This window comes from Salmo salar, chromosome ssa24 (assembly GCF_905237065.1).
Source record: "Salmo salar chromosome ssa24, Ssal_v3.1, whole genome shotgun sequence".
Lineage (NCBI taxonomy): Eukaryota > Metazoa > Chordata > Actinopteri > Salmoniformes > Salmonidae > Salmo > Salmo salar.
This window is the reverse complement of record NC_059465.1, coordinates 2928316-2942040: the sequence shown is the minus strand read 5'-3', so window position 1 is coordinate 2942040 and position 13725 is coordinate 2928316. Positions and strand designations below refer to the sequence as shown.

Below are 13725 nucleotides of genomic sequence, written 5' to 3'. Positions count from 1 at the left end.
AACCTGTGTATGTGAACTTCTGACTTCAACTGTAGATGTTACCGTGAAATACAAGCCTATGATCAACTACTAATCACTACTGTATGTATCATATACTTGTCCTGCTAGTAACAACATGTATTTTATTTTATAAAATACTAATTTACTGTATAATATAAATATATTTCCAAATTAGTTTTTTTTATTCAGTCATGCCCCTCCCCTCGGTTTTGGGTTATCTCGAAGTTCAGCCCCCTGCGCCAGAAAGGGGCGTGGCTTGAACAATGAGGTAATCGGAGTAAACAGTAAAAATGGCGACGTCTGGAGCAGTAGGAGAGGGGTACTCCGGCCTGAATGGGTTCGTTTCCGAGACAGAACACAAAATAATGACAGATCTACCAGCCGAGTTACTCGAGTACATCTTATGCTTCCCTGTCCTCAAGCATGTCGACATTTGCAACGTTTCCTGCAGCTGCAAGCGGTTACACGACGTTTGCCACGGCAGGGGGAAGGTCTGGGGACACCAGTACAAACTCAGGTGAACTGACATTAGCTTGCTTGCATAATCCCACTAGCTAGCTAGAGACGTAGCTATCTAATGCTAAATGGCATTAGATAGCCCCTCTAAAATACGAAATTCTTTCTGGCAGTACAGTCAGCACATATCCGTCATAGCGAGCTACTGTCGCAAGGGAGCTGTCAAACGGCCGTAGACATTCTGCTGATGCACCAAATTCCACATCACGCAAAGTAACGTTAATAGCTAGCTAGCCAACTAACGTTATGTATCCAGCCTAGCTAGGTAGCTACATTTACGTCATTTAGCAGACGCTCTTATCCAGAGCGAGTTACAAATTGGTGCATTCACCTTATGATATCCAGTGGAACAACCACTTTACAATGTCCAGGGCTTATATAAGAAGCTACTAAAATATCTAGGTCACAACTAGGCATTTCACAATTCTTGCCTTGCACATTATCGTGCATCTGAGGACAGACATTAAAGTTGTGTGACCTTGAATGCTTGGAAATTGTGATTGAGGTCTTGTGCAGTTCTTCAAAAATCAGTTGGCTTGCTGGTAATTTTTTTTCTCAGACTGAGTCCCCTGTATGGTTAAAGTTATGGCAAACCACTGCTGATTTTGAATCTATTGTAATAATTATTTGTAAACCAGCCACATGTTACTACATAGTAATTAGGCCTTACAGAAATGTTTAATGTCATTCTGTACCATGCAAGTGATGTGCTAATAATAAACTCATCAAAAAAAGAAATGTCCTCTCACTGTTAACTGCGTTTATTTTCAGCAAACTTAAGATGTGTAAATATTTGTATGAACATAACCAGATTCAACAAAGGAGACAAACTGAACAAGTTCCACAGACATGTGACTAACAGAAATGGAATAATGTGTCCTTGAACAAATGGGGGTTCAAAATCAAAAGTAACAATCAGTATCTGTTGTGGCCACCAGCTGCATTAAGTACTGCAGTGCATCTCCTCCTCATGGACTGCACCAGATTTGCCAGTTCTTGCTGTGAGATGTTACCCCACTCTTCCACCAAGGCACCTGCAAGTTCCCGGACATTTCTGGGGGGAATGGCCCTAGCCCTCACCCTCCGATCCAACAGGTCCCAGACGTGCTCAATGGGATTGAGATCCGGGCTCTTTGCTGGCCATGGCAGAACACTGACATTCCTGTCTTGCAGGAAATCACGCACAGAACAAACAGTATGGCTGGTGGCATTGTCATGCTGGAGGGTCATGTCAGGATGAGCCTGCAGGAAGGGTACCACATGAGGGAGGAGGATGTCTCTGTAACGCACAGCGTTGAGATTGCCAGCAATGACAACAAGCTCAGTTCGATGATGCTGTGACACACCGTCCCACCTCCAAATCGATCCCTCTCCAGAGTACAGGCCTCGGTGTAACGCTCATTCCTTCGACAATAAACGCGAATCCAACCATCACCCCTGGTGAGACAAAACCGCAACTCGTCAGTGAAGAGCACTTTTTGCCAGTCCTGTCTGGTACAACGACGGTGGGTTTGTGCCCATATGCGACGTTGTTGCCGGTGATGTCTGGTGAGGACCTGACTTACAACAGGCCTACAAGCCCTCAGTCCAGCCTTTCTTAGCCTATTGTGGACAGTCTGACCACTGATGGAGGGATTGTGCGTTCCTGGTGTAACTCGGGCAGTTGTTGTTGCCATTCTGTACCTGTCCCACAGGTGTGACGTTCAGATGTACCGATCCTGTGCAGGTGTTGTTACACGTGGTCTGCTACTGCGAGGACAATCCGCTGTCCGTCATGTCTCCCTGTAGCGCTGTCTTAGGCGTCTCATAGTACGGACATTGCAATTTATTGCCCTGGCCACATCTGCTGTCCTCCTTGCAGCATGTCTAAGGCACGTTCACGCAGATGAGCAGGGACCCTGGGCATCTTTCTTTTGGTGTTTTCCAGAGTCAGTAGAAAGGCCTCTTTAGTGTCCTAAGTTTTCATAACTGTGACCTTAATTGCCTACCGTCTGTAAGCTGTTAATGTCTTAACGACCGTTCCAAAGGTGCATGTTCATTAATTGTTTATGGTTCATTGAACAAGCATTGGAAACAGTGTTTAAACCCTTTAAAATGAAGATCTGTGAAGTTATTTGGATTTTTACTAATTATCTTTGAAAGACAGGGTCCTGAAAAAGGGACGTTTCTTTTTTTGCTGAGTTTATTTATGAATTTGCACCCAACATACATTAGCCTACTTACTACTTGTTCACCGAACTCAACTCCCTACTAATCTGACACGTACAATAAAATTCACTGTATCTGACTGCAATCTCTTTTCCTACACTCCCCAGATGGCCAAGATTGCAGAAGCATTACCGCCAGAATGAGTGTTGCGATTGGCTGAAAGAATACAGAACGCGACACACTGTTGGTCTACAAATACGACGAACAGTTGTATCCATCTCAAAGAGATTCTTCACGGAAGTTGTAAGTAATGACATTGGCAGTAAGCTGTCATGGTTATTGTCATTCTGACTTAGCCAGGCTAGTTTGTGGATTCTGAAATAGTGTTACTAACATTGTATGAACTTGTAAATGAGTTAGTGACAGTTGTCTCTTGGCCATACTAATCCACCACATCATGGTGTCTGTGATTTAGCTGCTGTGTGCAACTGCGCACGTGATCATGCATGCTTGAGTGTTTTTGTGTGTTTTTGTGTGTGTGTGAGGTTGGCTGGCCTGGTTAGCACTAACCCAGAGATCTGTAACACAGCCTTGCGTTGGCCAGGTGCTGGGGGACAGCTTTGCTGAGATTGAGTCCCTCGGGGCCCCTGAGCACTTCTGTGAAGATGAGCTGCTCTCCATACTGAACTCAGATAGGAGGTAAGAGCCATGTCTACACTCCAGTCCAGCACAAAAATGTATCTTTGGTCATTGGTTCTGTTTTATGTGTTAATACTCCCTGGAGCTTTGTTTTATGTCCATTGTTACAATCTTTTTTTCTCCATCTCTTCTCTCCCTCTCTTGTCTTCTCTATCGCTCTCTCTTCCTATTTAACTCTCTCTCATTTTCACCTTGCTTGCCCTCTCTCACCTTTCTCTTTCTCGCCTTCTCACTCTCTCCTTCTCTTTCTTGTGCCTTCTGTCTCTCTTGTGCCTTATCTCTTTCCATCCCTCTTCTCTCTCTCATCTCACTCCCATAGGAAAAGCCTGACACTGAAGTACTATGCAAAGAAAATCCTTTATTTCCTTCGCCAGCAAAACATTCTGAGGAGTTTAAAGATGTTTCTGGAGCAGCCTGCAGAGCAGCAGTCAGCACTAGAGGGTGAGTCATGGATATGGTGTACTTACTGTAGTACATGTGGAGTGGGCCTATTTATATGTATCATACTCTCATGATTTGTATTCGGTGTAGGCCTAAATTAAGTAAGGCAGACAGCTGAACATGGGCCTAGCCATACATATAATAATCATAATAATGAGTGTTTGGAGAGAAAAAAAACAATGGCCGTTTTTCCCTCCATTGTGGTTTTTGAAGTCCTATGATTGCACCACCGTTTGCATTAAAATCCATAGATAATCCATTAATAACAAAGCCATAAAGAAATGTAGTGTTTAACCATGTGTTTTTACAGTCTTCTATTGTCTCGTCTCCTGCTGTAGGAGCTGTACTGGTGGACCAGTATTGTAACCCCCTGGCAGATGTGTCGTTGGATGGTATATCCTCCCAGCTGGAGGAGATCACTGACAAGGTCAAGAAGATGCTGCGGATGAAGAATTCCTCTCATCCAAGCCTGAGGGTCACACAAGGTTGGTCTGAGCTGGAGAGAAACACATGTTGGAATGTTCTGTTTGTCTCTCAGGAATTAATACAAAGAGCTAATACAAAGTCAGGCATTGTCAGACCTCAAAAGTAGTCTAATTTTCACGTCGACAAATTTTGATTTTGGCGTTAACTATCAAAGTTCACTATTATCTAACCTAGGAGCTTGTGAGTGTATTACATTGTACCGTTGTATTTGACCTTAGTACATTCTCTGCAGCGTTCTTTGCTGATACTTAACGATGTGATCCTTTGTGTTCTGTCTAGGTGACTGCTTTGCTGTGGAGGACTTTGAGCTCGAGAGGCAGGTGGTGGTTGCCCTCAATGCTGTTTTGTACGAGCAGCTTCAGTACAAGGGCAACGAGTGTGATTACTACAATCCTCTCAACTCTTACATACACCAGGTAGGTGCTCTCATAGAGAGGCTATAGAGGTCTTGGATGGTGATTTACATTTGTCATTTAGCAGACACTCTTATCCAGAGCGACTTACAGTTAGTGCATTCATCTTAAGATAACCAGGTGGGACAACCCCATATCACAGTTATAGCAAGTAAATTCTTCCTCGATGAAGTGTCTATCAGCAAAGCCAGAGTAAGGGGGAAAATAGTTAAGTACGAGTGTTAGTTTACTAAAGGCTTCTTTTTTGGGGGCGTGGGGGTGCGTGGGGTGGGGGTTCTGTGGGAGTATTTAAGATACTCTTTGAAGTGGTAGGGTTTCAGATGTTTTCGGAAGATGGGAAGGGACTCTGCAGTCCTAGCTTTGGGGCGATGTTGGTTCCACCATTATTGTGCCAGGACAGAGAAGAGTTTGGACTGAGCTGAGCATGAGCTGCCCTCCTATATCGGTGGGAGAGCCAAGAGACCAGAGGTGGCAGAACAGAATACTTGGGTTGGGGTGTAGGGTTAGAGCCTGAAGGTAGGGAGGGGAAGTTCCTTTTGCTGCTCCGTAGGAAAGTACTATGGTCTAGTAGTGGATGCGAGCTTCGATTGGAAACCAGTGCAGTGTGCACAGGAGTGGGGTGACATGGGAGAATTTGGGAAAGTTGACACCAGACGGTGCTGCAGCGTTCTGGATTAGTTGCAGGGGTTTGATGGCACAAGCGTGGAGCCCAACCAACAGCGAATTGCAGTAGTCCAGACGGGATGTGATGTATGGATTAGGACCTGTGCCGCTTCCTGTGTGAGGTAGGGTTGTAAAATAGTGGTCACCAACCTTTTTTTAATTTGTTTACTTTTTACCCCATTTTCTCCCTAATTTCGTGATATCCAATTGGTAGTTACAGTCTTGTCCCATCGCTGCGACTTCCGTATGGACTCGGGAGAGGTGAGGGTCGAGAGCCATGCGTCCTCCGAAACATGACCCAGCCAAGCCCCACTGCTTCTTGACACACTGCTTGCTTAACCCGGAAGCCAACCGCACCAATGTGTCGGAGGAAACACCGTACAACTGGCGACCGTGTCAGCGTGCATGCACACAGGAGTCGCTAGAGCGCAATGGGACAAGGACATCCTGGCCGGCCAAACCCTCCCCTAACCCGGACGACACTGGGCCAATTCTACGTTGCCTCTTGGGTCTCCCAGTCGTGGCCGGCTGCGACACAGCTCGGGATCGAACCCGGATCTGTAGTGACGCCTCAAGCACTGCAGTGCCTTAGACCGCTGCGCCACTCGGGAGTCCATCAGTCCCCCGGTCAAGATACTTTCGCAGTCAAAAAGCATGCTGAGATCTCAGAATAAAAAAAAACATTAGCCAAATAAAAACTGCTCTGTAGGAATGAGGTTTGTACTAGTACATTACCACAGCATATTGGCTGCTATATGCCTGGCCTGCCAATATTGTTCTTCTCTCAGACCATATTATATTTCAAAACTCAAGCTTTGATAACAAAATAGATCCATTGTTATAGTAGCACTTGCGAGGCACAGCTGAGCATAAATTTAAATCATTTGCATTTTTAATTTTTTTGGACTGATGGTACCTGGTCGTGGTGTTTTCAAGACAACTGGGACCTCGGAAAAAACAAGATCAAATCATGACGTCAGTGAACTTTAGGATGGAAAGTCGGAGCTCTCCGAGTTGGATGACCGTTCAAAACTATTTCCCCAGTCTGATCTCTATCTTTTCTGAGTTCCCAGTTGTCTTGAACACACTGAAGTTGGAGAGTTCCCAGTTGTTTTGTACACGGCATTAGTCTCAGCGGAGGTAGGGAGAGAGTAGCAGAGGGTCCGCCGCTCACGGTCTCTGCTCTCTCTCCTTCCTTTCCTCCGGTGAGATTGACCAGAGAGAGGGGACACAGTCTTCCACCTGATGGGGAAACTCGAGTCGCACCGCATCTGCCTCAGGCACAAATTCATGTTGTTCCTAGTGAAAGTGAAATACTCCTATATTAAAATAGACACCACGAGCTGCTAGTAATAATAAAAATGCACGGCTATCGATACACTTGGCTACTCATTCATTGTAGCTGCAGCACGAGTGGAAGTAGAGAAGTGTGTTTTATCTTTTGTAATAATATTGAATAAAAACAGTTAACAGTGCTGAGTAAAATTTGGCTAGTATCAAACGTTTGCTGTGGCTAGGGTCATGGAAGCTGTAGGTAGGTGTAGTGATTTAAGCTGTCTGATAGGCTAGTGTAGTAGGTGCACTCCATTTAGCCACAGATCTCTGTCTGCCGGGCGGAGTTTGTATTTTCAGACAAATTAAATGGTTCAAAAACACTTTGCCTACCCGGTGCGCATGGCTTTTGAATCAAGTGCACCTACCGCCACCAGCGCAACACGAAAAAAAGGGGCGCAAATCTTTAGGTCTTTATCGTTGGCTTTTCTACAGAAATGTTTGGTGATCGACTAGGAAAGCCTTGAAGATCGACCAGTCGACCGCCCAGTTGGTGACCACTGTTAAGGAGCATGAACCTGCAGGAGCGAGTCACTGCTTTGATGTTTGTAGAGAACGACAGGTTGTTGTCCATGGTCACGCCAAGGTTTTTTGCACTCTGGGATGGGGACAGCATGGAGTTGTCAACTATGGTCTTGAAGCAGGCAGACCTTCCCCGTGAGTAAGAGTAGCTCTGTCTTGTTGAGTTTGAGGTGGTGGACTGACATCCAAGCTGAGATATCGGCCAGGCACGCAGCGATGCATGTTGCCACCTGGGTGTCAGAAGGGGGAAAGGAGAAAAGTAATTGAGTGTCATCCGCATAGCAATGATGTGAGGATATTATGAAGCTGAGTAACTTGGTGTATAGGGAGAAGAGGAGAGTGCCTAGAACCGAGCACTGGGGGAGACCAGTAGTGAGAGTACGTGGTGCAGACACAGATCCTCTCCACGTCACCTGGTAGAAGTGGCCTGCCAGGTAGGATTCATGACTGTACAGAGCCTGAGACGCCAAGCGCTGAGAAGGTGGAGAGGAGGATCTGATGGTTCAGTGTCAAAGGCAGCAGATAGATTTAGGAGGATGAGATCAGAGGAAAGAGAGTCAACTTTGGCAGTGCAGAGAGCCTCCGTAACGCAGAGAAAGGCAGTCTCACCCATCTTGAAGCCTGACTGGTTAGGGTCAAGAACATAATTCTGAGAGCGATAGTGAGGGAGTTAGTCAGAGACAGCATGCTCAAGTGTTTTGGAAAGAAAAGAAAGAAGGGATACCGGTCAGAGGGGTCAAGTGATGGTTTCTCGTGGAGGGGAGAGACTCAGGACATTTTGAAGTCAAAGGGTCGGGGACAGTGGTCAAGAATGGGGGAAGTTCTCCAGAGATGTTCTGGAGAAGGGGATGGGGTCGAGCGGGCAGGTTGTTGGGCGGCCAGACCTCATTAGTTGCAGGAGTTCATCTGGAGAGAGAGGGGAAGTCAAGGCGTAGGGTAGTTCTTTGTGAGTGGGACCAGGGGACTCAATAGGCTGAGTGAATGAGGAGCGGATGTCATCACCCTTCTTTTTAAAGTGGTTGACAAAATAATCCGCATAGAAGGAGGGAGAGGCTGGAGGATTAAGGAGGGAGGAGAAGGCAGAAAGGAGTGAAAGGATGATAGGTCCTCTGAAAGTTTAGTTTTCCTCCATTTTTGCACCGCTGCCCTGTTCTGTAAGTTTGCAATGAGTCACTCAGCCACGGAGTAGGAGGAGAGGGCTGAGCCAGCCAGAAGGAAATGGGATAGTGCGAGTCATAGGATGCGGAAAGGGAGGATAGTAGGGTCGAAGAGGCTGATTCAGGAGACGGTAAGGAGAAGGATTTAGCAGAAGGGAGAGATTATAGGATAGAAGAGGAGACAGAGCGAAGATTGGGACGGAACATGTGGGTAGGGCCTGAGTGGCTAGGGTTGGAGGAGAGGGAGACGGAAAAGGAAACAAAGTCGTAATCAGGGACCTGAACAGCCTTTAGTAAAGATTAGGTCAAGCGTATTGCCTGTCTTGTGAGGGGAAAGAAAGGAGGGAGGTTGAAGTCACCCAGTACGAAGAGCGGTGAGACATCATCAGGAAATTAGCTTATCAAGGTGTCAAGCTCATTGAGGAACTCTCTAAGGGCACCTGGTGGGTGATAGATGACAACAATGTTAAGTTTGAGTGGACAAGTGACAGTGACAGCATGGAATTCAAATGAGGAGATGGACAGGGTAGTGAGGGAGAAAAAAGAATCTCCACTTAGGAGAAATGAGCAGCCCAGTGCCAACACCGCGACGACTAGATTCTCTCGGACTATGAGAGAAAACATAGTCAGATGAAGCGAGAGCAGCTGGAAAAGCAGTGTTGTGTGGGATGATCCATGTCCCTGTCAGGGCAAAAAAAAGTCTAGGGACTGAAGGGCAGCATAGGCTGAGATGAACTCTGTGTTTTTGACCGAGATGAACTCGGCGTTCTTGACTGCAGATCGGCAGGTCCAAACGCTGCCAGAGGCCAGGAATTCCACTGGGTTGTGCATGCAGGATACACTAAATTAGAAGGATTGCAGCCAAGGGGCGGGGAGCGTCTGTAAAGCCTACACGGAGAGGAGCGAACTGGGATAGAAAAAAGCACATAGTTGCCAAAGCTACAAAAGAGCAAAATGAGATCATCTGAAAATAACTAGGTAAGATACTCCTGGTTGATGTGTCAACAATCTGCAAATTATGAGCAGTCAGCAGTGCACACACTAAGTAGGGGAAGACAGGCAGCACATAATTAAAGTAGATGGCCTTAGCTAGCAAGAAGACAGTACTAGACAACAACAGATTAAGACAAAAATTATACTTCCTAGAGATACAGGGAGTCTTCCAGCTAGAGCTATAATGTTATCCTCGACCTGTAAGCGGCTCAGAGTAGGAGTGCTGGTCTTCCTAGATCAGCACTCCTACTTTGAGTCTTTTTGAATATGGGCCCTTTATTATTTAAATAAAGTGAGTCTATTGATACTGTTATCTTCACCTTTTAACGGACAAAGTGGCTCTTTGAACTCTAAGTGGCTCTTCCTTACAGTCCCATGTCTTCTATTCTCTACCTAGGTGTTGCTCCGCCGGACAGGCATTCCCATCAGCCTGTCTGTCCTGTACATGACCCTGGCCAGGAAACTGGGGGTTCAGCTGGAGCCCGTAAACTTCCCCAATCACTTCCTGCTTCGCTGGTGCCAGCATCAAAGAGGGTAAGGGCCAGAGTGTGAGAGGAAGTGAATGTAAGGCATACACTTTAATGATCAGCCTTTAGTTCAGAACTAGTTCATGATTGGGTGAAATGCAGCATTGCTCTCCCAAAATTGCTGGGTTTCAATATACTCAATGTAGCATCGTCTGCGTTGCATACTAAAAATCGCCTCAAAGTAACTTATTTTTACTTGTATTGATAAAGCTACACATCTCATTCCAGGAGTGGGGACATCTATGACTTTGTGTACATTGACGCTTTCGGTAAAGGCAAGCAGCTGACGGCTAAGGAGTGTGAGTACCTCATCGGTCACCAGGTGACTGCAGACTACTACAGTGCCATCAGTACCACAGAAGTGCTGCTAAGGATGGTGGGGAATCTGCTCAACATCGGAAAGCGAGGGTAAGAGTTGTGGACTCTAAGATTTTTCTTAAACTCATCAATAACTTTTCTGACATCTTCTATCTGTACATCCAAAATCTTATTTTTCCTTATTTTCTATGTTGTCCTCAGGATCTCATCCTTGAGGTAATGTTAGGGTTAGAGTTGGTCAAAAATAAATTCCTACACTCAACTGTCGCTGCTCTGGTATGAAATAACATTGTGTATCACGGTGCTGTGTCATGCAGGGAAGGCAATGAAAAATCCTACCAGCTGCTGAGAGACTCTCTGGATCTCTACCTCACCATCAACCCAGACAACGTTCAATACCTTCTACTACAGGCCAGACTCTACTTCCACCTGGGCATCTGGCCTGAGAAGGTTAGCATGATTTCTCAAGATGGCACATCATGAACCCAAGTACATGTAATTGGACCATATGCCTTTACCCTGGCTTTGATCATGTTGAAAGAGGCAGCACATTTAGAGTTTATTTTATTGGGCAATCCATTTTTGTAAGAAACAATGTCTTCTGTCATTTGGCTATTGGTCTGCTTCTCTAACCTCCAGGACTAGCTGCCTCTACTTTCTTACTACGGTACAGAGCAGAGGACAAGCTTTCCCCAACTGATAATGACTGGTGTCTGCTTGATGTCTCACCCCTCTTCCTTCCTCCTCCAGGTCCTAGACATCCTGCAGCACATCCAGGCGTTGGACCCGTCCCAGCATGGGGCGGTAGGTTACCTGGTTCAGCACACCCTGGAGCACATCCAGCACAAGAAGCACCCGGTGGAGCCAGAGGTGAAGAGACGCAGCGCCGCCGAGCACGTAGAAGTGCAGTACAGCGTAGGCCTGATCATGAAACACAAGAGGTGCGTCTGAGTTCTGACCAGGCAGTCAGTCACTCTATCCACTTCCTTTATTATTTTGGTCTTCTTTCCACTACCACTTTTTGATAAATGCAGACATTTTTTTTTTGTTGAGTATCTATTTATTACATTCCCATGAGTTTGTTTGTCTAGTATTGCCCTGTAGTGTGACTCGGATGTTTTGTATTGATAAAGCCCATGTGTTACGCTGTACCCCATCTCTCTCTGACACTGAGTGGCTGCCCCCCCCCCTCTCGTTGCCAGGTCTGGCTATAACTGTGTGATCTACGGCTGGGACCCCAAGTGCACCATGAGCCAGGAGTGGATCACCACAATGAGGGTCCACCAGCTGTCCAGCGGGGCCAACCAGCCATTCTACAACGTCTTAGTGCAGGACGGTACCTGTCGATACGCTGCCCAGGGTACGTCTCCTCCAGACAGACTAACATACATTCTCAATGTGTCAGGGCAGTGGTAGTTAGTTAAGAATGCGCTCTAAGATGTAAGTATCTTGACAAATGCAGTACTTGAAATGCTTATTGAAGAGTTATACATGCTGGATGAGTAGAATACCTATCTGCTAAGGTGTAAGCCTATATGTTTTTGCATTAACACACAGAATATGCAGCTGTCTTGTACAGCAGTGGTTCCCAACCTGTTTTGGTTACTGTTCCACCAACTCAATTTTGCTCTGCTCTGAGTACCCCTGAAGTACCCCCTCATGTGCATTTTACCAGTAGGCCTATGGTCTTATGAGACTTCAAGTACCCCCTGTGGATAGACCAAGTATCCCCGGGGGTCCTAGTACCCCTGTTTGGGAACTACTGTTGTACAGTAACTTGCCTCCACTCAGTTTAAGATTTGATGTCACATGATACGATACTTTAGTTTTTTTTAAAGTCTCTTTCCGCCTCTTTCTCCCATCTCCCAGAAAACCTGGAGCCTCATTCCGCTCCTCTGGAGATCGCCCATCCGGAGGTGGGCCGCTATTTCTCAGAGTTCCATGACAGCCACTATGTTGCCAATGAGGAGTTGCAGACACGCTACCCAGAGGACATGGCAGAGACCCTGGGCACCGTACGGGACCTCTACCACAGACTGACGCCCTCCTCAGGGCAGGCCTCGGGGCAACAGGAGAGCCCTAAAGGCCCCGGGGGCTCCTCCCAGGACCAGAAGAGCCAGGAGAACAAGGAAGCCATGCCCATGTAGCTTAGCGTCCACTACTTCTCGGCCCTTTCCAAAACAACCCCTAGCCCCTACCACCTAGGCACTTGTGTAGATCTGAAAGGATTGGATGGGTATAAACAATACGTCAGAATTACAACTAGCCTATCGTAGGGCATAGTGGAGCTACTACTAGACCCTACAGCAGGGATAGATTCAGCCGCGAGACAATTGTTTTTCTCTTTTTTTGTGGAGTGGATGGTCGGGGAGCCGGAACACAATTACAAATAATTTGTAAACTGCAAATTGACCGCAAGAAGCCCAAACAGATAATATTTGACTAAAACATAATAATTTCAAACCCTTTCTTACATTTGTATACGATCATATGTCTCTCTTATGTGTGGGAATACTTGGGAACTTATTTCCCAAATTAAAATCACTTGGAGCTGATTTCCTGGTGTTTTTACAGTTTTGTATGTCCAACAATGAAAATGCAAAAAAAGATACATAAATATATATTTGGTTGCTCAGAAGGTTTTAATTGGGGGGCCAAATAAAACCACCAGCGGGCCAAATTCGGCCCGTGGGCCACCAGTTGGGGAACCCTGGGCTAGGGGTTGTTTCTAGATGGGAAGCCCCCTCTCTTCCCCATCCAATTCCTTTACTTGACAACGTCCTGTTCACAAACCATCTCAGAGTAGGGAGTGCTGATCTAGGATCAGGTCATAGCTGTCAGTATAATCTTGTTCACTATGATCTAAAATGCTAAACTGATCCTAGATCATCACTCCTAGTCTAAAGCGATTTATGAATGAGTGCCCTGGAATGCTTCAGTACCTGGATCATGTGCTGTACCACCGATTGCCAACCAACGCCAGTAAAAGCCAAAACCCCTTTTCTCTCCACCTTCAATAAGATTTACCAAGCTTGTCTCCTTTACTCTCGCTCTCCATCTCAATCTACTTTCTTCACCTTCCGTCAAGTTCTTCCCAGACCTGACCCCTAGGCCATCACCCTCTCTCTTTTACCGCCACATGAAACACTATCAAAATGAACTTTTACAGTATGAAACAATGTGAAAAATAACATTACTGTTACAATATCTCTTTCCATCGTCACATTACATTATAATAATGATTCATGCACTTACGAAAGGATGACTTTTGAATTTCTAGAACATGTTATACATTTTTTTTTCTGTATATTTACAAGTAAAACATTGTAGGACTTTTAAGGGCTCACATATGTGTTGAGCTGTGTAAAAAGGAAACCACTAGGACTACAATGACTTGAAACAGTAGAGTGGTGAGACTGGATGAAATGAAAGGAAAAAATAAAATGTTTCAAGGTGTATTTTGGTCGTTCTACTATGTTATTTACAACAAACTGTTGTATTGTCTCTTCA

The 13725-nt window shown here is 45.7% G+C and overlaps 2 protein-coding genes across 4 annotated transcripts in view; one reads left to right on the top strand and one right to left on the bottom strand.

The window, feature by feature from the left end:
- Positions 1-259: 259 nt before the first annotated feature.
- Positions 260-13671, top strand: LOC106585233 (F-box only protein 21). 3 transcript variants are annotated; one of them, XM_014171233.2, is made up of 13 exons: positions 260-517; positions 2832-2967; positions 3269-3363; positions 3683-3804; positions 4143-4289; positions 4570-4706; positions 9768-9904; positions 10126-10305; positions 10417-10431; positions 10533-10665; positions 10966-11156; positions 11418-11575; positions 12085-13671. In XM_014171233.2, exons 1-13 carry the CDS (start codon positions 291-293, stop codon positions 12360-12362), a joined length of 1956 nt encoding a protein of 651 aa, XP_014026708.1. In that variant the 5' UTR covers positions 260-290; the 3' UTR covers positions 12363-13671. The 3 variants fall into 3 exon arrangements, with proteins under 3 accessions (XP_014026708.1, XP_014026706.1, XP_014026707.1); XM_014171231.2 differs by having other exon boundaries at positions 3254-3363; XM_014171232.2 differs by lacking the exon at positions 10417-10431 and having other exon boundaries at positions 3254-3363.
- LOC106585232 (F-box/WD repeat-containing protein 8) overlaps positions 3705-13725 on the bottom strand; it is a 60220-nt gene continuing 50199 nt past the window's right edge. The window contains exon 12 of the transcript XR_006761773.1: positions 3705-4300. The gene's annotated coding sequence lies outside the window, so the exon portion shown is untranslated. The remainder of the gene's footprint in view (positions 4301-13725) is intronic.